At 45.0% G+C, this 25,801-nt stretch overlaps 1 protein-coding gene across 1 annotated transcript in view; it reads left to right on the top strand.

The window, feature by feature from the left end:
- The window catches only part of LOC128716575 (uncharacterized), a 73,814-nt gene extending 49,208 nt beyond the window's left edge, over positions 1-24,606 (top strand). The window contains exons 3-10 of the mRNA XM_053811406.1: positions 7,972-8,085; positions 11,027-11,169; positions 11,282-11,717; positions 11,803-12,527; positions 12,611-12,959; positions 16,703-16,801; positions 16,876-18,162; positions 23,350-24,606. Of these exons, the coding sequence (XP_053667381.1) occupies positions 7,972-8,085; positions 11,027-11,169; positions 11,282-11,717; positions 11,803-12,527; positions 12,611-12,959; positions 16,703-16,801; positions 16,876-18,162; positions 23,350-24,606 (4,410 nt within the window). The remainder of the gene's footprint in view (positions 1-7,971; positions 8,086-11,026; positions 11,170-11,281; positions 11,718-11,802; positions 12,528-12,610; positions 12,960-16,702; positions 16,802-16,875; positions 18,163-23,349) is intronic.
- The last annotated feature ends 1,195 nt before the right edge of the window (positions 24,607-25,801 follow it).

Here is a 25,801-nt window from a genome sequence, read left to right as displayed (position 1 = left end):
CCACCCGAAAAAACAACCCCATTAGCGTTGTTGTCATTGGAAAATGGTGGAAATGAAAGGAAAAATGGAAGGGAAAGGTGATGTGCGTAAACAATCGGTAACTCAGTACCTTGCATGGGTACTATACACACGAGTTTTGCTAATTAAATTTAATTTAAATATTCATTTTAAACAAAAAAAACGTAAATTCGATAACATTATTGAGAGCCATTGCTTAATGGTGGAATATTCCACTATGCATTGTGGCTCAGTTATCTTCTGCTTCACTCTACAATTCTCGCTTTACAATGGTGCAGTGTCGTATAATTGCATCATGCTGCAATGTTTACCAACATGCCAACCACTCCAAATCCCTACCATATAGCCTCGCGCTCTTGATGACCCTGGCAGATGCAGTTTTTTGTTGTTGTTGTTGAAACAAACCTGGTGGGTGGACGAGCGAAAGAGATGCAGTACGGTTAATGCAGACGAACCCTTTTGCGCGCAAAAAACCTTGGACAAGTGAGCAGAAACTTGTACAGTGGCCCTAAATGGGTGTTTAAGAGCAAAAACCTAGCGTTCAAGGATATCGGGACGCTGGGTTTGAAAATAGTCGAGTGGCACAAATAGGGGTTTTCCTTAGGTAATCTGAATGTTTCACAATTCTATTCCATAAAAAAAAACACATTTAGTTGGTGGGACTAGTTTGGAGATCGTATACTATGAGCTACAAATATTAAAAGTTTAAGTTTAATTAAAGACAGTTTTTAATGTTTATTTGTTGATTATTTAGATCATATAAAGCATGAAAAGTGTCGTTCTATTTTGTGCTGATGGGCGCTGCCCAGTATGATGTAACACGAACTGCACAGAGGAAAATATGTTCAAAACTTCTTCTTCTTTTTTCTTCTTTTTTTTCTTCTCAACCCATTATTACTGCAAGCTCATTGCCACGACACGGTTGCGCGACGCCTGCGCTATTATTCTACAGTTTTTTCGGTACACGCCGATCATTTTGGCAAAATGGTCAATGTCATTACGGAGGTGGCGGATGTCCCTAAGAAAAAAAAACAAAACACCACCTCCCTGGCAACAATGGCAGGGTTCGCGCACCGGAGGTTTTTGACGCCCGCGCGTAGTGTTGGCTAATTGGAGAGAGGAATCCCATTTTTGGACAGATATTTCCTACCTTCCCCTCACAAACGCGTAATGCGTGCGTGTTTTTAGCAGTGTGGGATGATGTTTCATTTAAAAATGTATATACAAACAAAGGGAGGGGGGGGGGGCCACATTTGGGCGAACGAAACAAATAGTTAGAGCCGAATGGTTGCGATTTAATTTAACAGATCTCAACAATACGAAGGTAAAAAAAACCGGCACATCAGACGGAAACCATATTTGGGCATTTGCGTGTGTGTGTGTGTGCGCGCTCACGTACACAGGCATTGCCCAATACCGTAAATTATAGCTATTGGGCTGTTGTTGCTTTTAATTTGTTAATTTTGGCCTACTCCTTTTTTAAATTCGAAACCCAATTTATTTTGAAGCTCTCTTTGCTCTGGTGGTCGGTTTTATTTGGTTGTTGTTAGCAAAAAATGGCGCTTTTCGGGAAGATTGCTTATTTGCTGTTTGCGCCCAAACATAGGTTGCATCCAATCAAGGACATCGCCCCGTGAGACGTCACCGGTTTTTGCCGCATTATCGAGTTTTTTGCAACCTTTTAAGGAAAGCGCAACTTCTTTCCCTGTTCCGGTATAGGTTAATGTCGGAAAAAAGAAGACTTTAATCGGGTTTTGGTGATACTATAAATTTAAGGCGACGTTTCTACTGAGGGCAATGGTGGGATTTCCTAATGGGAATAAAAATGATCAAATGAAGGAGGTGATTCATTGATGTATTTTAGATTAGATCCAGTTCCATCAGAGATGATTACCGTACATGGGGAATTAATATAGAATAGTAAACTTGTTTAAAAAACATTGCAAATTATATGTTATCTCATGTAACATTTATTGTCTACGAGCTAAGGGTTCGAATTCGCAACAAATTATAGAATCAGATTAAAGTATGCAGTGCTCAAATGAAGTAAACCTCACGCCAGGCTAGACGAGCAATATACAGCGTGTATAAAAAAACCATGCCCATACAAGTCTTCTACCAAAGTAGTGCGAAATGAAGATGATGACAGATTTCCGTGGGACGTTTCCGATGGTTGCCTGGCGGCTGACTTGGCCATCGTTTTCTGGCGCTCTCGCCCTTGTTGGCCTTGTGCTTGCCTATTCAAGAACCAACGTTCACAACAAAAACAGATTAAAAAAAACGTAAGAAATTTGGTCGGTTTGCAACACAGCGCGACATCACCAGCGCGAACTTGTGCCGACTCAGCGCCGGGCTCCCAAGAAGGCACTGCTGATCCAGGAAATTGTCGCCGACCAACTCAACCATTCTCGCACCCAGTTTTCATGCCACACGCGGATGCCGGAGGGCGCGGGGTTTTTTTTTTTTTTTTTTGGGTGGTCTCGGGGTGGAACTTCCCTTTTACGGGGTATATTCGTACCTGGGTCTACACGCGGTAGCGCTTCGGACGTTGAGTCACTAGTGCGAGCTGGAAGGCCATCTTCCGCCGGCAGAGTAACGGACGCGGATGCGCTCGTCGGTTTCGTTGCGTGTGCAATTCTTATGAAATTGCGTTGGCGCGTGCTCGTTTCGCTTCTCGTTTCTAGCTTGAAGTGCTAGTAAAATTATTAGCTTCTAAGTGCACTTCTTTAGCTAACTTTCAATAAGCGGAGCAACTCTGGTCTACCTTCTGCAGGGTTACTTAAAGGGTGAAAATAGTCTATAAACATTATTGTACCTTTTTACACGCTTACGCTTACGTTTAAGTCTTTTTAAAAGCTGTTTTAGTTGAAGTTGTGGATTTCATGCAAGCATTAGCTAATTTTACGTATTTTATATTTTTACTTCTTTCCTTTATTAGTATATTTATTTTTTTTTATAATCTTGTCTTTTTCTTTAACGAAAATTGATTGAATATAAAAGTGTTTTTTTTTAATTCACTCAAGAACGGCCCATTTTGAAAGCATTTAATATTTCTTTCCATTCACCACCCTGTTTTGCTCTGTCTGCTTCTTGTTCATAATCGTTGCTCTAGTGTGTGTGTGTGTGTGTGCGCACGCCTAAGTCCATTAACCCGTTTGTCTGCCGATGATTCATTCTACCAGTGGGACTCCTTCCACCCACCAGCACAATGTCATGTCTGCTTGTATTTGGTTTATGCTGTTCGATGTCGCGCATTGCTTTGTGCACACTCTCGGAACTAGAACGAGTGAGTGCTGTGAGAGGCTGTGCGCTACAGCGCCCTAATGCACCCCCGGTAAGTGCACTTTCGGAAGAGGCAAATGAATTACTTTCTTTAGCGACAGCTAGGAATAGGGGAAGAGAGAAAAAAAAACTTGGAAAGGTTAGGTTTATCGTTCAATTGTGAAAAATCTATCTTTGCATCCTACTCCGGTTTGCATTGGAATGGGCCGCAATGCACGAGGGTGCTACAAACGAGGTGTGGGCATTGCGATATCTTGGCCAGTCGATCGAACCGTGGGGAATGAGAGAAGTGCACAGACGTCGGTGCAGCCCAGTGCATCTTGGCGGCGCTCGAGCAAGGTTCGTTGAACAGTGTTTAGCTGTGTGTTGTGTGTGAACGAGAGGAAAGATAGGCGAAAAAGATATTAAAAAAAAAAACGAAGCATTCAATTACATAGCTGTACCGATCGACAAACCAGTCGATTTTTTCCCTCCCCATTTTCGCTAAGGCGTGAACCCCTCATCTCATGGTCCGGGGCTCATCATCCTTTCCAGTGTGCGCGATTGCTTAACACGCTGCTCAAATTCACCGCTCACTCACACCCACGCACGTACACTTTCGCGTTGCCGTAGTTTCTTCTCCCATCTCCGTTGTGGAGTGAACCAGGAAGAAGGTCTCGCAATTGCTCCCTTCGCTGGCCGTTTAGGTTTTGTTTTTTTGCTTCTTCTTTCCATTACTCTTACGCGAACAAAAGGCCCGGCAGCTCGTTCGCATTATTTAATCGCATTAAAAATCATAATTCCGCATTAGTAAAATTGGTGACCGAGCGCCCAAAGATGCGCAATAATTTTCTGCAACCCCCCGGGGGGGAAATAGCAAGTGAAAGCATCACGGGTGTAACCGATTGTATTCGCTCCTTTATAAGTAGGGGCGTTTTGTTCGAGGAAAGATCAGAAGATATTTTTTATGTGCTTTTTTGATTATGTTCAAGGTAAAATAATTAAAATTAAGTGAATACATTAGATGGACGTTATGTCAGGTTTGATTTGCCATTTTGCCCTTAGATCTGAGCTGTTTGGCCACAAATCAAACTCGTCGCTGGAAGCAATTATCCAATTGATCAAGGAAGCAATTATTCTGGGCACCGCATAAAAGTATCACATTGGGAAGAATGAAGCTTAGACGCAAAAGATGAATGAGGTGATAGATTTTTATTTCTGTATTATAATTCAATTACTTTACAGCTTAGTGGTAGCCGGTGTGCACCACACGCTGCGGTACCCATTAAGCTTACCGGCATTGCAGAAGGTGTGATTATGGTTCGCTTTCCTTTCTTGCTTAATTTTTAGCGCAACTCTGTGCGAGAGAGAGAGAGGGAGAAAGGGAGCAAGATGTGGGTGAGAAAAGTGTTGGTACCAGAAGGAAGTTATTAGCCGCCGCGGCTGTTGATGATGATGACTGGTGCGATGCGTGTGAGTGAGAGTACCGATTAAATGCGATTAGAAAGTTTGATTGTTGTTCCGAAGAGGGGGAGGGGAATAGGTTGTTTAGGGGGGGTTAGTTTCACGAGGCGGAAAAGATGCCCTTTTTTTAGGACGTCGTTCTAGGAACTAGAAGCGACTACGCAAGACAAACTCAAATGAATTTGGGTTACTTTAATGTGCGAAAATGAAGCAAAAGAGTTCATCATGTAGAACAGTTTTTATAGTAAACAACGTATAAGTACAGTGGTTCATCCGCACTGAATAATGGTAGATGATAAACCAGACAGTCCACTTTAATTGACTATTTGACATCACACCAACCTCTCATTTAACTCATTTTAAGCAGCTCACCTTTAGTATCGTTACCTTGGTCGATCAATCTCAATCTTCATGTTTTGTAACGCACGATAACACAATCATACACGATCGCGTAAAGTGTTAGTGATCTGAAACGAATTTTAGTTTGGAACCTTGTCACTCATTTCGTGAAGGTCACCTTTAGTATCGTTACCTTGGTCGGCCGCTCACTCTTCATCCTCATGCACTTCTGCTCTGTAATTAAGGAAATGAAATCCTTTGTAACGCACGGTGTAACGGCGGAAGACAATCGTTCAGGCGGTCGCCACAAAATGTTACTGCCACGCAGAATCGTGTTAAGCGAAGAACCTGACGACACCGCCACGATTGCGGATGATGGCCCGATATGAATTGATCTGTTGTGGCGTTACGTGCGCGGGACGAAGCACGAAAAACGATGGGAAGGGAAAGCGAAGCCGTTATTAGCCAATGCGAGCCGCGTGGAGTAGTGCCGCTTAGGGTCCGCTACCAGCGGATGGAGGAGAAAAAAAAAATGGAATAGTTATTAGTGTCACGACACCGCCGCTTATTAAGGTATTGGCGGCAGTATCGAAAACCACAGCACCGCACCAGAATACCTTCGCCCCTTTCGTGCTTAATCAGTCCGCGCCCGAAGGCAAAGTTGACAAAGGGCGCCAGGGCCGTTGGGGGTTTTTTTTTTCTTGCGTTTTCACTGTACCTGGCTGTCGAGAGCGCGCGTTGGTTTTAAGCAATGCAACGCTGCCAGCGTGTGGCGCATGCCGGACCGCAAAAAAACAAAGAAAGCTTTGCTGCAGCCGCGGCCATCGGCGGAAAACTCGCAAACTTGCGTTACCGAATGACCTGGGCATGACGTGCATTGGGCCCAAGGGTTTTTCGTTCGGATGCAATCGAATCTCGAAAATCGAAAACCCATCGGTATCCGCGCCCCGGACGGTAGGTGGCGTGTGTACCCGCGATCCGGATGGAAAACACCCGATTACCTTCGGGGTTTCGAACGTTACGTTCGCAAGTGACAGTTGGGTGACGTGACCGACTATTAGACGTATGGAAGTAATTGGATCGGAAGGGGTGTAGTGATGCAAGGATTACATTGTATAAAGTTCATCATTTTCGTACGGTTACGCTTGCAAACCGCGCACCAGCTCGCCCCAGCAGCCTGAAGGTATGCAATTTTTTGTGTTGAAAAATCGTCAGTTACACTAGGCCAGAGCTTCAGAAGTTTCAGAAGTTTTCAATTGACTGGGTCCCAAACGATTCTATCTGTTGTTCTAAATTTATATAATAAGGATTATCAGAAATTGCATACTTTTTGGAGCCACGAACACCACATCTGGGAAGTTTACTACTAATAGTAATAATAGTAATAGTTTAAAAATTACATATCGCTTCGCCTTTCCCTTACTCTATACTGACATGGTTTAAACTTTATTAAAGCGCTAGGATATCACGTTTGCATTTCTTTCCACGCAGTTACGACGGCCATCAGTCTCTTTCTCCATTCAAAGATTTCCCGACGGCCTGTCAATCGGTTGTCGATGAACAATTTTCCGATTTCATCCACTGCAAACGTTTCCATCCGCCGGCCGCACCGCCTCACGTCACGACCGACCGTTTGAACAATCGAAACCGGGACTGGGTCGGATTAGCGCATACACCCAACCCCGCCGCCTGTGTCCAATAATTTAATGAGATATTTCCCACCTCACCCAGGCCGGTGCCGGTTGCATAGAACTGCTGGTCGAAGCTAATAGTTGGTATTAAAAAAAAGCAACGAGCACAACAACATTAAAAAAGAAAATCATCATACAGTGCTGGTAACGATTCCGCATTGGTTACGCTTGCGCTTGCTGCTCTGTGTGACGGGTTTGTAACAAAAAAACCGTGAAAGCAAAACGCGTAACCGCAACAGCGAAAGTCACCATCACCGATCGGATGTGACAAAAGCGATTTGCACCATTTTTCCTCCGCTTGCTACGTGCAGCACAGCCTTGCACTTCAAACTTCCACGTACACTCACATTTTGTTTTGCGGTTTTGTTCCCAACCCCAACCCCTAAACCCCTCAATTCCAACTCGTCCGCTATGCTCTCGTTTGATTGGAATCGGTTGTTTTTTTGTTTCTTATTTTGTTGTTAATTTTGTGTAAGTTTTTTGGTGCTGCTATTGTTGTTAGACTTTGACGACGTGTGCACACGCCGCCCCGCCTGTGAAGAGTGTGGTCGCGATGTAATGGCATTACCGCCGTCTGGTGGAGTGTACACGTTACGCAGATGATCCACTCACAAAAAAAAACCAGGCTAGTAGTAATAGTAGTTTGATACACCGAAAAGCGTTCGATGGATTTGACGAACACGGGTGAGGAAGAAGTGAAAATCAAAAAAAAAAAAACCATTCCACCACCCGTAAGTGGTCCATGTGTGTGTATTTGAAGAAAAACGAACCATCGAAAGTGAAGCCAGCTTTAGCCTGGTTGTCAGAAAAACGACAAAGATTTCGATTTAACAATCTATGATAGGGGAATAAACAACCATCCGTTTTTGCGATTGGCCACCTTTATGTCAGTAATTCACCACAAATAAAAGTTCACCTTAACTGACTACCATAAAGGTGATGTACCAGCACACACTTTACGTAATTCGCGCAAACTTCAAGACAACAAAACATTGCGTATATTTTTCATTAAGATTAAATTGTCTGAGCGTGTCATCTCCGAAGATGTCGCAATTAAGGCTATTGTGCTATTGAGGAAGGGAGGGAAGAAAGGAGAGAGGGGGATGGAAAAGCATTCCTCCGAAGGATCCTGCCATTATTAATCCAGCATCCATTTAACCTGGTTACTTACGTTTGCCCCTTTGCTTTCTCGTTTCAGAGTGACCTGTGCTCACTTGTTTCGCGACCTGGTATGGAGTATGTGCCATTGAGGACTCCAGCTGCCGAGACGTATCACTACCATCACGTCACCGATCAAACAAAGTCACTACAGGTAAGCATTGGGATCTTACTCAGCAAAAGTGCAGCCACCTTGTTCTAGACATATTTAGGAAATAGGCAGCAATTTAACAAATTTTAAATCTTGACAACGTTTTACATAACTCCAGACAGCTCGTAATCAACGACAGCTTCTTCGTCCCACCATATGCGCAATTATATAATTTTGCCATAAATTTTAGTTGGCTATAATAAAATGATATAGAGTTCTCCTAGAATATAAAATAATATGGAAATTACTCCAGACAACTCGTAATGAACGATAGCTTCTTCGTCCCACCATATGCACAATAATATAATTATGCCATAAAATTTAGTTGGCTATAATCAAATGATATAGAAAAGATGAAACGAAACTGCAAAACGAAGCGAAACGAAACAAAAAAAGAATGAATTTTGTTGGATATTTTATTAGCTTTAATGGATTGCTTGTACTATGCAAGCCTAGCATTTTATTTGGTTTAGTTGCTGTGTTGTTTTTTTTAGGACAAATATGGCTTTGCTTGATTTGGTAAAGCCTGATTTATGCAATGCATTATATTGCAGTTGTTCGGTTGTCTCGCGTTCGAAAACGTTAGTGACAATCGGCAAACCATCCCTACAAGGTGACATGGTAGTCACCTTCCCTCCGGAGGGGGAGCAGGCCTTTGAAAGCCTGCAGAACATTGGCGACGGGAAACCCCACGCAAAGATGAGCGATGGGATGAGTACCGTCGCTGACGGTCTGTATCGTCCAAAACCCGCACCTTCCGACATACGACCACCGGGAGACGGATGGTGTCCGCCGCAAGGTGGAGGATGATGCAACACACACCGTTGCCGGTGCTGACACAATGGCTTATCTACCGCATCTACCAATCACCTCCCCCCTCCACTCATGTCGGGTGCATCGGGTCGATCGGGGTGCAGTGTTTGCCAGTGCAACCGTATAATACCTTTAACGGGCAGATCCTTTCTACTCCTACGTACCGTTGCGATGCTTAACGTCCACCCTCGTAAATCCACACCCCAAACCACCCGATGCAGGGGAGTTTTTTTTTCAAGATGTGCGATGGCCATCGCTTCCATCGGTAATGCCGATGGGTTTGGAGATGGAATTGGAAAAGCGTAAATGACGGGGGTGATATTGTATTACCAATCGCTTTACCACGGTTCACTGTTGGTGGCTTCCATGGTGGCATTATGGTACGATACGCGAGCCTTTCTGTGTCACACCAAACTCTCCTCGTTTGGCTTCTCATTAGCTTTAAACGCGATTAGCGCCGCACAAATGAGAGGAAATGGCAACAAAAGCAGGAACACAACAGTTCTACTAACGGTAACGGTAGTCGAAAATCCCCGAAAAAGATGTTCGTAAAAAACACATACTTTATACTTAGAGAAGAAAGTGAGGTTATATAGATAGATTTTTTTTTAAAGTAATGAAAAAATTGAAAATATTTGAGTGTCCAATACTGCCAACATCGAATGAACTTTGAAAGAATTCCAAAGAATATCAACAAAACAAATCCTTCTGAGCATCTTCCTCTGGACGACTTCGAGAGTGCGCTCACCTATTTGTACGTCACTCCTGCGTAAGTTGGGATTTATTAGCGGGGTCGTTGCTGGTGTCACCATCAGCTTGCGTTTTGCCTCGTTAATCTCCAACCCGAGGTTTTCCACCACCTGCTCAATCCTTTGGTAAGCATCCGCTACGTAGGAGAGCCATAAACCAATGATGTCTATGTCATCCGCGTACGCCAGGATCTGGATTGACTTGTAGCAGATGGTCCCCAAAGTTTCCACATCCGAGTCGCCGATGGCCCTTTCTAGCGCTAGGTTGAAGAGTAGACAAGCAGGCCCATCTCCTTGGCGCAGACCCTTGGTGGTTGCAAAGAAGTCCTGAGAGTTTTCCATCCACCATCACCTGGCATCTGACGATGGTGATGGTCATTCGTCCACTTACCAGTCTGGTAAGTTTGGCCGGGATTCCAAAGGAGCTCATTTCGTCGGAAAGTTTTACCCTGTCTATGCTGTCGTATGCGGTCTTGAAGTCGTTGAAAAGATGGAAGGAGTGTATTGGCTGCTCCGCCATCTTCTCCAAGATCTTCCGCATGGTGAAGATCCCCTCTGATAGTTTCCAACTACCTTTTCTACGAATGGTACGATCTTGTAGTATAAGGGAGAATATGTTGAAGGCGCTAATCAACACCGTAATACGCCAGTAAATGCTGCACTCTAGCTTATCTAATCAGATAATTCTGCCACGATATTAAGTTGGAACAGCTTGAAAAACAGCTCACCTGACTTTAACTCAATGATACTGCTCTAATATTAGTCCATCACTGGCATATTGGACATTTAGCGCATATGATCGTTTTTCAAACAGTACATCAGAGATATTGGATAAACAGAGGGTAAGTTGGATGGCAAAAATAATCAACCCTAATGGGAAATTAATTCCAAAGACTTCCGCTTCCGTCTTCTGGATATACTGGGAACTGGAACGCTGCCTTTTTTTTGTAGACACCAATTCTATCCACTCATAAACAATCCAAAGGAAGTTAATCATGACTTTTAAGACACCTTCGCATCATTGTCTATTTTTTGCTTTGCGCTGCCTGACAAATGTAGGTTCCGTGTCCGGCTTACAGGCGCTCAGCTTTAGCACATTTCGTACGAACTGCCCAAAGTTAATAAACCACTAGAAACAAACGTTCGAGTCATCGAATGTTAATCAGCGTGAGAAATTTATCGGTTTTTTTTTTGGGGTAATTAAAGCTTTCCGTTCTTCATAATTATTACACCATATTGAACGAACGAAAGCAAAACGAAAGGCAGTGCACGAAGGACAAATGTTCTAGAATTTAGTCCACGTTTCGCCCATACACACCCACACACCGGGTGACGTCAACCATAAGAGCAATCTAATAACAATACCGTTTGTTTTTTCGCAGGATTTGCAGAATGAAGTCGCCGCTTTACTGGAGTTCCGTGATCTGGTTATTGAAACCTTTCCCGATCTTAAATCGAAGATGGCTTCCTCAGCGGCGAACAGTACCCTTACCGGTCTACCATCGACCTCATCCCTGGGGAGCCGGTGAGTATCCGTTCCTTTGAGTTAAAATGGGGAACAATCCCCTTGCACTGCAAAGGTACTTGTGTTTTTTACATTAATCTTACTGCTGTCGATTCTTCTCGCCGTACCGCAGGCGTGAGTGGGAGCCGGGAATACGGATTCGGCGCAAACTAACGCAGAAGGAAGTGGGCTGTGGAGATGTTGTTGGCGGCAGTAGTATAGGCAATGGTGGTAATACCAGCAGCACGACGATCATTCCCGGTACCGGTGACGGTGGCCCATCGACCAGCGCCGGCAGCGGTAGTGCGGTTACCTCGAACAACTCCAACACCTCCGCCAGCAATACCAATGCGTCCGATCTGAACCATCATCATCATGCGCATCATCAACAGCAACATTCGTCGTCCTCGCTGATCCGCAGCCGTAGCAACTCCCATAGCGGTAAGAAGGAACCAAAGAGCGGTGAAGGCAACAACGGCAGTGTGATACAGGATTCGGGTTTCTCCAACGAAACGTCCTCCTCGAAGGAGACGCACAGTGCGGCATCCTCCACGAGCGGTGCTGTGCAGGTAAGCAGCGGTTTCTCTTTTTCCCCCCCTTGGTGCGAAACATGGTGCAGTAGTTTAATCGATCAACCTGCTTGTTGCTTCACAGGGTACGCTCATCTTGCCGACGGCAACCAACCGACTGGGGACGGAAGCCGGCGGTGAACTGTGGAATCTGCTCGATGTGATACATAGGAAAAGTAGCCGGCTCCGGGAGGAGGTCGACCAGCATCTGGAGCGGGAGAGACCTAGGGCAACCAATTTAGCTATTAGTCATCATGCACCGGTCCACCATCATCCGCAGCATTTTCCACAGGGTGCTGGAACCGGTGACAACAATATCATCATACACCATAGCAATCCGGCAGCGGTCCCGACAGTGGCCACGGCAGGTGCAACCACGCTGGTGGCGAACGTACCGATCACACCGGTTACAACCACCAGCACTACCACGACCGTAGTGGTATCGGCCGGTCTGCCAGCTGCTGGCAAAACCTTCCAGAGACCTCATCATCTGACAGATGGGGAGCAGAATCGGCAGCAGCAACAGGGTGTTCGGTCGGGGAGTGGTACGCTAGCCGACGGTACCGATCACAATGTACAAATACTGCGTAAGGAGCGCGACCGTTTGCTGGACAAGCTGTCCGAGTACGAGGCAGAGATGATTGCTGGCCGGATCCAGACGGCCAAGATGCAGGATGAGGTGGAAAAGCTCACGCTAACGATGCGCGACCTGCAGAAGCAGCTCACGTTGGCAAACAATCAGAAGCAGGAGCTTAACAGCAAGCTACATGATCTCGCAAATACGCAAAATGTAAATAGAAGTGCGTCTAGGTATGTATATTGCGCTTTTATTAACTCACCCGCGCACATTCTACGAGCGGCACACTGATTTCTTCTTCCATTCCGGCATACAGTTCACCCGAGACAATTAAAGTTCGGCAGCAGCCGACCGTATCTCAACAGCAGCAAACGTCACCGCAGCTACTTAAGACCGGCGCACGGTACCGGAAAGGATCGTTCGGACAGGACGATACCGAAGCGTCCGGTGCCGAACCGCCGTACCCAATGATTCCGGGTGCCGACGCACTGACGGATGGTGCTGTGATTGGCCCGCGGGCGCTCGGCTGGTTGGATGGGTTCCTCGGTGCGCCGTGGGTGCAGAAGGTGCGCTCGCTCGACTCGCAGAAGATTGCCGCCATTCTGCTCGAGACAAATATTGTCGGGCTGCAGCGTCACTTGCTGACGGTGACCGTACAGAATCAGGTAAGTGTACCGTTTTGTTAAAGCACCCATACTCCAGAGTAGAGCAGGCTTATAAAGAGTTAGTAAAAGCGTTTTCAATTTTTACGAAAGTTAAGATACAGTATGCGGAAATGGAATTAACCATATCACAGGCCATTCTGTTAGTAGAAGTGCATTTATTTACCTATTTAACTACTGCTATTTCCTAACCGAACTATTATTTATGTCCCCTTAAGTTGAAGGAGATTTTTTAAAGGTACATTTGAAGTGTATCTGACTCGAATCTGGAAGACATTCTAGAAGTACGAGACGCACATTAAAGTTCAACGTGAAAGTAATCCAGATATATCTTGAGCTTTAACACTTGAACCTGAACACCATGTAGCTACTGTACATAGTGACTTGTTGTATTATTGTTTATGGGCTGCTTTCTTGTTTTCATCGCATGCGAGACAAGCGTATAATTTAATTCTATAAACTTCCCCTAATATACGTTAGAAAGCTGTTAAGTTCCAGTGCTGTTCGTTTGCGTTTGGTTGGGTGCTTTCGTCGGTTGAACAACTTTACCGCAACCCGTACGAACATTACCGCTAGAATCCGGCCTGATACAGCGAGCCGCAACGGCTACGCCGTAACAGTCGGGGAGGATCGACTCCCCAGCCCCAATTTTTTGCTCGTTGTGTTGTGCGCCCCGCCCGGATACTAACCGTTTCGGTACGCAGGTTAGCAACCTCGATTTTGGAATAATTTTCATACAAACACGCACACAGGCGGCCATCAGTAGCTGCTTCTCCCCCCCCCCCCCCCCCCCCCCCCCCCCCCCCCCCCCCCCCGTGCGCTTGATGGGTGTTCTTTGTTCGCGAATGGGTCTACCCAATCATGGCATACACCGTGTGCGGTACTGGTGCTCTTTCGGGCAGCAGGGCGTGTTGACTCTCTCAGCACCCTCAGGTGTGGCCGATTAGACCGCGGGAATCTAATGTCCAGTAGGGCACTGTATTGTGCTGTTGGTCTCGATAAAGCATTGGGCGCATACATTACTGGCTGATGAAGTTCCTGGAGCGGTTGACATACAAGTCCGCACGGCTGCATTGTAAGCAGGGCAGAGATCATCTATTATTCAATTCGATTCAATCACTTTACCCGGGTGTCGTGTGTGGTTGTGCTCCAATGGAGGTACTGTGCAGAGTTGAACATCCGATGAAAAGTAACTTCAAGCATTGTGATTTGCTTAATTTTGCATAACGCTTCAATACTCCTGTACAGACGTATAGATTCGAGTACAGAGAACGCTAGGTTGTTTTATCATTCTTACTTTTACGATTGATAGGGAAAAGTTCCAGCGTTGCAGAGTTCCAATTAGAACCTTGATGTCTGCATAGACGGCGGCCATTAAATTCAAATCCCACATGACGATCGCATCCACCTGGCGGATGCCACACTTTTGCAAGTATTTGCTGCGAGACCTGCTGTCACACCTTTCCAACATATAATTTCCCATTGCGCACTTCGTGCTTGTGCCGGGGGAGGAAAAGAAGCGTAATAGGATGTACCCACTACATTGTACATTGTTAAAAATGGATCCCATTAGGCCGTGACTCTACACGTGACCACACGCATCCGGTCTTCGATCGTGAGGTGTGTCTCACATGCGTTCCCACCCGTCTACGCGCCATTGTTAGCCACTGGAACTCCAAACTCTCCCGAACCATTAGCAGAAGATAAAAAAAAAGCTGTACCGCGTTTTTTTTTTCGTTGTTGTGTCGTGTCCCACAAAAATTATTGCTAACCAATGGAAATGCGTTGTCAAGAAGAAGAGCCGGTTGCACAGACAGACGGAGATCGTTCCATCGCACCCTCACCATCGGCAGGGTGTTAGAGATTATTTGATCGTTACTCGTGTTCTTCCTTCCTTTTTTTTTACTGGAGGGAGTGTTGTTAATGTCTTGCTACTTGTTTCTCCAATCAAGACCCCATTAGTCAATCTAATTTGATGGGTGCTATTTTACGACACAGTGACGAAGGCCACGCCAGACACCATGGCAGAGACGCTAACAGCAAGGAACGAATTGTAAATGATCGTCTTATAACCCTTTTTTTTTGTCCTTTCTTCGTTTCCTCGCGCGATGTCCAGCCTTTTTGTCGCGTTGTCGAAGGTGATAGCTGAGTCGGGGAACGTGGGCCTAAAGTGAATGGGTGAAATTTAACAAGACAATTTAGGCCGAACGAACGGCTGATTAATTGCTGATAGCTGGCAGCCGAATAGAGAGATGACTTTTTTCAAAGTTCCCCTGATGTCTGTTTTTTTCCAAGAGGTTAACATCTATCTCAGCAAAACACTATATGTTTGAAATATGACATTAAAATCTCGAGATAAGTAAATTGTATATTGGAGCTCTTTAATAAGGCGTAATATATTTAATAAGCCTCCTACTTTATAAACTATTTTGCTCTTTTTGGAATAAGTAACATTATAACGTTTACTTTTATTTGTGTTACAGTATATTATAAATTAATTATAAATTTTGCGTTCGCTATAAATTAACTTTTTAATTAATTACCTTATGATTTAATTTAAATAATGATGTTTTTTTACCATAATAATTTGGAATTTCTTTTTCATTTACTTCTACAATCATTACCAACTCATTTTCGGCATCCTAACTGTAGCCATCTCCTCTTCAGAATAGCTGTGTGAATAAAAGTTTTATCTAAGCTAGACACAACGCTTAGTATTGACCAACGCCAGCCCAGCACCACCTAATAACACCCGCTATTCCCAGTGTGTACTGGGCGCAACAAAACAAAAAAAGCCCAACACTATCGGGAATGGCAAAGGGGAGAATGAAACAAAAAACAAACGGCCGAAGCAAATGCGCGCACATGGTGCGAATTACCGTTCGATGCCGAACGAATCGACGCACCGGGGTTTTCTGCATGCTAACGGCGCAGTTAATCTCGTCTGGTTTTATTTTTTCACGCTTGCAGTCAAACCAAAATTTGCGTGCGAGAGCTGCTGAACGTTATTAGGCTTTTGCTATCATGTGTTCGCCTCCGTTTTGGCGGATGATTTTTCATATCTAGGGCGGTTTTGTTCGGCGTGGGGAAAGATAGTGGAGCTGTAGCTAGCAAGAAGCTTCTCCGGACAGTGAAAAGGTAGAATAAGATTCCCAATTTATGATATTATAGTTGAAATGGAATGCTACAATGTTTTCGGTTAGTATTCGTGTAATAATATCGATCAATAGCCAAAGAGATTAACAGAATCAATATTCTGTCTTTCTATCGAATTTTCCTCCCGCTGGGAGAGAATTAATGTTTCATCATCATTTTAGTGATGGTCATGTGCGCTTCCTTTTCCCTCGAATGCAACGAGCTGCTCAATCTCCCACGTGTCGTGTATTCGAGGGTTTCTTCGGCATCCATTAAGCTACTTATCAAAAGCCACCAATGGCGTGGGTGGCTTATATTTCCATCGAATCATTTTCGCCTTCACGTTTCCAGCCTTCCATCAAGGCGGAAAAGGCGCCAAACACGTTAGATGAAATAAAAATGACAATAATACTGCCAAGCGAATGGACTTGGCACCGACTGCTGTCGATCAACAGATGTTACGCTATCGCTACCATGCGGAGGAGTGGTAACATTTGACATAATGAAGCGTACAATTTATTGGAGAAAGTTTTTTTTTTCAAAAATAGCCACCAATGTGTTGTGATGTAATTGTAACGATTTGCTTTTTTTTCATCCCTTTCTCTTGATAGATATTACAGCAACGGTTGGATCAGGCAACAGGATCGCGCACTTTCCTGCAGGAAAAGCTGGAAAAGTCGAAGGAAGATGTGGACGATTTACGGTTTCAGGTAAGTTTGGAAGCAAATCTACTTAGCCCCGGAAGCACCATCTCTGAACCGTTTTGCTTTGTTTGTAATTGTAGCTGAAAGAGAAATCGATCGAACTCGAAGGTACAAAGGCTCAGCTGCGTGTGATCGAGTCAAAGACGTCGAGCAAGTCGGTACCATCGTCCGCCGTCGGTAGCCCGGAACGGGTGATTGGTCATCATCCGCCATCACCACCACCGCCAGTATCTACCATGGTAGGTGCGACCAGCGCGCATCTCCATCACCACCATCAGCATCTGGCGCAGCTAGCGATGCGACTGCAATCATCGCAGGTATCGACGCCCTCTATGAAGGCGATGACACCGGTCGTAATGGATGATATCGCACAGCATCAGCAGCACAGCAGCAGTACAGAATCGACGCAGGACCATCCCGAGCGCGACAGTATAGGTATTGGCAGTCGTTTGCCACATCAAAATCCTCCGCATCAGTCGCATCACCACCAGCAGCAACAGCAGCAACAACAACAGCAGCCCCCAGAGACGCCCCGCCGTCGGCCATCCAAGATACCGTTGCCGGGGGCGAAGGGTTCGGTTGCACCGAAGCCGCCAACGGGTCGCAACTTTTCCGTCACACCCACACCAACCACACCGACGGCACCGGCCCAACGGCCGCTCGGTGGCGGTGCATCGTCCGGGCCACCGTCGAACCGAAGCCTGACGAAAAGCACCGGAAGCCTGTACGTGAAGTCGTCCGATGCGAACTCTTTCGGTCAACAGTCTTCGCAACAGCCGACCCACCAACCACCGCAACCGATGGCACGCACGCGCGATACAACCAGCACCAGCAGTGGCAGCCTGTACCGGGCCGATTCCGCACTCAGTTGGCGCACCAGCAAGGACACACCGTCGCTGGAAAAGTCACGCTCCTCCTCGATACCGGTGTCGGCCGGTGGTAAGGTTGCGACCGTTGGGGCACCACCACCATCACCAACCGCATCCAGTACGAAGGCGTCCATTTTGATCTACGGTGGGGCCGTCTGTTCTTCGCCGCAACCACGCGCCAAGCGCGACAACCTCACCAGCAAGGTAAAGAACTGTGATTCGCTGTCCCGGTTGCAATCGGCCCAGGTGTCTACGCACGGGGCGACCGCCGGTCAGCTGAGCAAGTCCGGCTCCCGGAAGGAGCTTAGTTCCAGCCCGGGCAGCACCGGCCTGAGTAGCGGCGAGCGAAAGGCAAGTATCGGCGGTGGAGGTGGCGGCGTACTGCGGCACGCCTCGACCACCTCGATCGGATCCACCGGGCAATCGGACGAGTCGGCATCAACGACTGTAGCTGCGGCAACCGGCACTACTACTGCAACCGGCAACAGCAACGTCAAGGTACGCAACCGTGGCTGGCTGAATTGGCTGAAGATGTAAAACCTTTCGCAGCGTGCGCAGCAGCAGAGCAAGCAGGACAGCAGCGGGGAGGGGGTGCGGGTGGCGGCAACGGCGGCGACGGTGGCAGCAGCGACGGTGTCAACACCTCCATTACCACCATCATCACAAATACCACCACCAATACCACTACCACCACCTACACCATCACCACCACCACCCACCAACACCATCATCACCAACCGTCCTGTTTTATCCGTCGCGCCGGTGATCGTAGCAGAGTTGCCGAGAACTTCACTAATTCCGCGCACACTTTTGTTGCTCTACCTTTAATTTCTCCTTATTTACGTTTGACACTCGTTCTCTCTATTTCGGCTCAGTTTTCTGTTACATCTATGGGCCGGCCCGGGGGGGTTTGATTTTCATTATGATTTCATTGTGTTTTTGGGACTTGATTTGGACTTTAGAATGCGTTCGGTAGAAAGATTTGTACCAAATTACAGGTCTACCCGGTTTGCATCTGCTGTACCTTTCTGCCTTAAACGCTTTGCTCACTCACGATGGTTCGGGACAAGTTGTGTCCAAGTATATATAGTACTTCCATGAGTACACTCAGGGGTTTCTATGCATTCCATGCATTAAGCACAGACTTAGTACGCCTCCTCGGGATATGGGGGATGTTGGGGATTATTTCATTAGTTTAATGGAACATTCCAAAGCGCATATCTCTACAGAATTTGGCTACCCAAGAAAAATCCAGACATAGGGACACTCGCCCCAGTAGGGTTTGCAATGATATATGAGTATGAGAGAGCAGGCCTAATTAAATATTTGGCATTCACTTGGCATTCGCTCTTAGGGGGGTCTCTCTTAGATGGTATTCTCTTTTCGGTTGATTTCAATTTCACGCCAGTGCATATGCAAACTTTTTTCGTTAATGTACACTATAACCTCAAATGGTCTTGATAGAGTCCACTGTGGGACGAGATGTGTTATCGGTCTCCCGTTTCGTGACGACAAGGCACAAACACCTCCCACAAACAGAGGTTGTGCATATAATACACTTTAAAAGCAGCATAAGCAAACGTGGCCCGCAAAAACGTTACCGTGCCAAAGCAACAACAAAAAAACAAGAACGAAATGGACAATCTCTCAATGTTTGCTGTTTCTATCGTGTGTGTTTTTCCGTTGATATAGTCAAACTCCTTTCAGACTCTTTATTTCTTTTACTATTCCCTCCTAGTATACACTGAGCCCTCGAGATATACGATTTGAATGCGAAAATTGAAAACTATTAACCATATCTCATATTAGCCATGACTTCAAAAAGATCGCTCATAAAAGCGCTGCTAACGAAATCGAACTTTGAGATTGTGATTAGAATCGTCAAAATTGGCATAAACAGCATACAAGAAATGATATTAGGTTTACTGTTCCTCTGTTCCAACGTTCAGGTATTTTTTATTTTAGTTTTGATTACACTCTGACTAGACACAACTTCAGTGAATTGTATCTCGAGGGTCAGCAGCGCTCGGAAGTTCGGCTGAGATCTAATTTTACTTGCATTATAATCTTCCTTTTCGGTTTGCCACTATCCGTTGAAATGCAAGATACTGTATGTGTGTGTGTTTGTGTGTATGTATGTGTATGATGGTATGCGGAGGTGTGCGTATATCAGCGCAGTGTTCGAGGATGATCTCTCTGTGGTTAATTGTTTTCATTCTCTGTTGATTATGGCGGAGGGTGTTATGTCATTAAGCGCATGTTTTTTTTTTGTTACTGAGCCTGCAAATGTTGTGTTTGATCCTTGTAATAATCCAATGTTTGCCGAGTACGGTTATTGATGGGCAGAGAAAGTACCAGGGTGCTGGAACAGGTGGCCAACTGGTGGTCAGCAATACGAGCGTGTATGAGTCTATAAAGCAAAGCAATTATGATACACTAAGAAGGAAGGGAATATCTACAGGACGGAAGCGACTAAGATGTAAGGTGCTACTACTACAGTTAGGATATGCGGGCACGCAGATCAACAAAAACGTTCGACCCTGAAACGGGAACTGGCAACCGTACCATCTCTTCTGCGTGAAGTTTCGGTGATAGAACTTGGTAGTATTGCTAATGCTGCGAGACGGCGCAAAGGATATCGGCCACAAAAAATTACACCAGTAGGTAGGTGGCCATTCCAAATCATCAAAAACCATTCGGAGAACAATCCCGTAACAACACAGTACCAGTACCAACCAACGATATGGATGGATCGGCGCGATCGCAAGGATGTGGACGTTCAGTGGATCCAGTTTTGAGACGCACCGATGTCCCGGCAAGCCTCACAACCTGCTCGCCAACTGCTCACTACTTCCACTACCATTTTTACTACCCACTACTACTACCACTACTACCACTACTACTACTAGTGCTACTACCACAACATCCACTACTACTGCTACTCTAGCGCGTGTGTGGTACCTACCTGTTTCTTCTCGTTTCGTAAGTCCTGTTATTTTTTTTTTCGTTTAGTTTTGTTGTTGTTATTTCTTATCTTCTTATGCATTTCACCTTTATCCTTTCTATCACCATAATATTTTGTTTTACCATCACCAGTTCTCGATTTATACATTTTCTTATAAATATTCTCTTTTCTGTATCTCTCCTACTCTCTCTCTCTCTCTTTCTATAAATATTTATCTCTATTTTTATCACTCTTTGGCAAATTGGTGTACAGAGTTGTTAGTATTGCCTACTTTTACCATTTTTTCTGTTCCAATTTTTACTCTTCCACCCATTGTTCACTTCTGTGTACATTGTATTCTTAGGTCACCTTCGTACATTCTGTTGATATTCATGTGTATACATTCTTTTTTTTTTATCTCACCTCATTACCTTCATTTCATAGATGGTTTTAAATAATATGATTCCCTCCCCTACCTTTTTCACTCACGGTTCACGTTTTTCACGCCTATCGATTGCGATTTTAAGTTAATGGCCTAGCTTCGTACTACTTGTCATCCAGTAGAAGTAGATCCACTTTGGGTAACATTTCATTTCCCTTTCCAGCTTCTTGCGCCTTCAATCCCTTTGGTGATGCGTGACTGGTTGCGTATTGATAAGCTGCTTTGTCACCATACCCATCCCCCCATCCATTAGTTAACGTGAATGTGTTGTAACACTTTTTGTTTAAAGTAATTTATAACTTTTGTTTGGTTTTCAATTTGCCATTATGATCATCTCACCTGTATTGGTAGCTAGTGTTGTAGTGCTCCGTTTCATTCCATATTCACTCACATCATATTGAGGCTTTGCTTTCAGTATCTTCCATGCTGCAGTATAGAAACATTAGGCCTTTAACACTTTAACATGAGTATAAATACGAATAAACTAAATGAAGGAAGAGGACAGATACAATGTTTTCGTAGGGTAATAAACACATCGGTACACTAAAGTAAAGTTGCTAGTAGTCGCTACCACAGTAAAAAGAGCTAGTATAGCGAAATAAACATCCTTACCAACCAAAGATTGGAAACACATTAGGCTATTCGTTGTGTAAGAACGTTCCAGTATGTAGCATTTTTGCTACACACACACATCGAGAAGCTAGACACGTAACGTACAATTACAAACGAGCTAGATTAGACAACAAGAATTGGGTTAGCTATCCTTGCTGCAGCAGCACAAGTTCCATAGCTTCTTTCTAACCAACTTACCAAAGCCCTCATCACTACTCGTCCAACCTCCTTATCCTCACTAGTATGTTAGTATGATTGTGTGCGCGGTGTGTATGTTGTGTGGCTGTGTGTTAATGTGCGCGAGTGTTGAGTATAAAAATACACATTACTTTTCAAATATGTATGTATTTGTTAAAATTTTCCAAAGATCATAGAAAACAAACTAGCGCAATTTGTGTCATTCGTCGCCTATCGAACATCCTTTCATCAAACAGAACTATACATCCATTTTATCTATCTCTTTATTTGTTTTGGTATGATTTTTATTACTTTCATTATTTTCCTGTTTTTGATTATTTTAAGTTTGTCTATTTTTTTTTTGTCTTTCTGTGGCTGCTTTCGTTTTTTTTTTGTATTACTTTTACTCTGTTTGTAATTTTCCTTCTGTACTACCTTCGTTGTAAAGTGCGAAGAAAAGAGATCTATTTGCAAAGTGGTGTACTGTATGTTGTGTGCGCTGTGTGTAACATACGAATTTCCTGTTCCTACTGACCGATCTTACTTCGTAAATGCTACTTAACGTGATATGTTCCACCCCTATACTGTTGCTGGATGCTTCCTGCAGTCGTTATGCACGTGTTCCTGCTAGGTTCAGCTAGGTTTTGCGGTTATTTGGAATAATATCTAGTGGACATCAATTAACAGAAGAACTCAGAAAGACTCAGAATATCTGAGTCGTCAAGTTGCGGAGCAACGAAAAGCGTATAGTCTATTCTTGGTTACAGCGAAAGACCTGTTTGCTAGCTTCTGTGTTGGAATCCATGTCTCTAAAAACAATTTCCAATAGCAGGGTATCATAACTAAACTATAATAGAATACTTTTTTTTCTTTGGTGAAGGATATAACACATTGTACAACATAATACATCTACCAAGTTGTAGGTTAAGGGGGAATTCGGGGTCTGGTCTCATGTAATTCGTATATTGAACTTTGGGTGTTATATCTCATTGGTAACACAACACGGCTAACGTCATTTACATCATTTCATCACCGTAATCCCGTAATATGCAAACAAGATGGCAGACACGACACATACACTTACCTTCACAGCTTGCGCTCTCATCATGCACCTGTTGTACTCACCTGTATTGTTTTCTTGTCGGTTTTCTTTTCTCGGCAAATGGGGTGTGCTTCTTACTGCATCGGCTAATGGAAGTAGTAAAAAAAAAAACATCAAAACATTAAAATTAAAACATTATTTTAGAATAGAGAGAGAACTTTATCCTTTATCCTATTGCACCATCAACCATTCAGTTAGATCATATTATTTTTGCAGTAATTCCAATGCAAGTTTGATTATGTTAAGACATATTAAAATCACACAGTACCACCTGCCACGATCTGACAACAGTAACTCATTATTCTGTCTTTTCGCTTTTCCTTTCCTTCTATTTCTCTTTTTTCTCGACACTTCCATCCGCTTCAACCTTCCCCCTTTCTGCACGCTGGTTCTGGAACAACCGTGCAGGCACCACGAAGAAACAACACATTCCGATTGGTGAAACCAACACTCACACCGCTGACTGTCTTGGATCATCCGCCAACCATGGGGATCGTGTCACCGCCGCCTCTACCAGGTATAGCACCCTCGCCGGACACGTATGCGTCATCGCTCAAGGCTGTCGGGCGGGTACGGTCGCAGACGGCCACCGGCAGTGCCACACAGAGGACGCCCAACAGTGGCAGCAGTAGCACCGTGCGTCCATCCTGCTCTACCTCAGCGCTGTGCGATGCTACCGGACCGCGGGATCTCATTGGCGAGTACCTGGCGGCGAAGAATCGTGCCGCCTCCACGTACCAACAGCCTGCGATACCACCGCCCATCTTTCACGTCAGTCCAGACCGACAGCATCTGCTTGTGCTGCAGGATCAGGAGCAGCGACAGATCGACGAGCTCGCTTACAAACATCCGATCTTGCTGATGGACGCCTCGGAAGATGACGAAGAGGACGAGCGAGAGCAGCAGTCCGAGCAGCGGGAAGTTGTCGACACCAGTGAGGAAAGGAACGGTGGCGAGGAATCGTTAATAATCCCACGACCGAAGATGAACGCTTTCCAGTCGGCAAAGGAGCAGAACGATGATGGACCACCGGGTTGTCGGCTCGTCGGTAAGGTTAACCCGAACATACTGAAAACCTGGGAGCAGCTGTTTGGTGGTACAGGTAGTGCATGTGCCCATCAGCGTCGACCGGAGCGAACGCGTGCGGATGTGGATGGGGAGCACAGTACGACCGTTACCGGTACGACAACTGTGACCAGAACAACCACATCCGGCGGAAGCATTGAGCTGACCAGCAACGTCACGTCGGAAGCGGGCAGCGAAGCAGATGATCGGCAAAGCTGCATGCTGTACTGTCCCCAGCGGCAACCGTACCCCTACACGCTCGGGGAAGAGTTGTACGAGTTTAAGGTGAACCGGTTGCAGCATCCACCGGAGCAGCAGCCATCCTCGTCCCGACACGCACCGTCCCAGGTGTCGCCCTCGACCACGATCTGTACCACAGCGACGGCACGCAACTCATCTGATGGTGCTGATTTTTACGATAGTATTGATGCGGTCAGTACCTGCGTATCACAGGCGGCACTAGACACCTGTGCTGCTGGTGAGCAGCACGACGAGCACGGCGACGTTGGTAGCTACGTTGATGCGGCTGGTGGTGAAGCGTTGGCAGAGCTAACTTCGCTCGATCGGAAGCGGCTGCTGTGGTCGATTGCGATCGAGTAGCCCCCATTGTGGTGTCGCACGAAAGAATGGAGCGTGAGAGTGGTATTATCAGTATTTTTGATGAGAAACAAAAGAGAAATTTCTGTAAGAGAGTTTAGTATTCTTTGACACGGTGTACCGGTTGTAAGATAACGATTTGTGAAGATAGACAGCGATAGAGAGAGAGAGAGATAGAGAGAGAGAAAAGATAATATACTAGCGCCTAACGCCCAGGGGGGCTTTTTTTGTCGGTTAGATTGTAACTTACATTGGTGTTACGGCTCCATCCTTAACCTGGGTTTATTCGTTTGGTAGATGTTACATTGCTTTCTGTGTGTAGCAGTGTCCTACAAAATCTAGTCAGCGCTGCGCTTAGTCCGTTTCGTTCCATCGCACTCAAGGCAACCCATACACATGCATACAAACACACGCAGATTATCGATCAGTTATCAGATAATCAGTCGATCATAACACCTTGCAAAGATTGGTTGTTTGAAGCTGAAATTGGCCGAATATTATCCGTTTTTTTTGCACTGACGTGATAATAACACTGGTAAGTGATGTGATAACACTTCGGCAGTGATCATATTGTTAGCTTAACGATCAACTATTCCTGTTAACATCGACGGAGGGAATCGGATACGCAGCAGAACACTTTTCGGTAACCATTTTCTAGTTTCAACTTCAACCGCAGGTAAAACGCAAACACACATTCAAACGAAATCGAACGAGACTGGTGTGTCTTGTGCTGTATTGTATTGTTTGAAAATTTATAGAGATTTTGAAACGTTGGAGTTTCTTTCATCTCTGATTTGTCTTGTACTGATGGTTTTTTTTTTTTTTTGTACGTATGCTGTATTCACATTCCAGGGATTGATCGATTTATTGAAAGTATATGAAGCACGTAAGCTCTCTTTGAGGTACAGGAAAGAGAAAGCAACACAACGGATGGATTCTTACCTATTACAGCTACTTGCAGCAAGGAAAACTCATGAATCAGCAGAATGTTATGAACGCTAGGTTTTTGTAAAACAACTTCAGTAAAACGTTCTATGTTTAGTTTCCCTGATCCGAGACAAGTTCAAAAAAAAAAATGGTGCAAAACCTGCAACCAAACAAATTGATATTAATGAGTGCAGAGCAAGGCAATTTGAACTATGCCTACTTTCCATTTCTTTTCTCCCCAATCTGTTTTCTAAGCAATAGAAAAGCTTCA

This window comes from Anopheles marshallii, chromosome X (assembly GCF_943734725.1).
Source record: "Anopheles marshallii chromosome X, idAnoMarsDA_429_01, whole genome shotgun sequence".
NCBI classification, from domain to species: Eukaryota; Metazoa; Arthropoda; class Insecta; order Diptera; family Culicidae; genus Anopheles; species Anopheles marshallii.
This window is presented reverse-complemented; position numbering and strand designations above follow the sequence as displayed.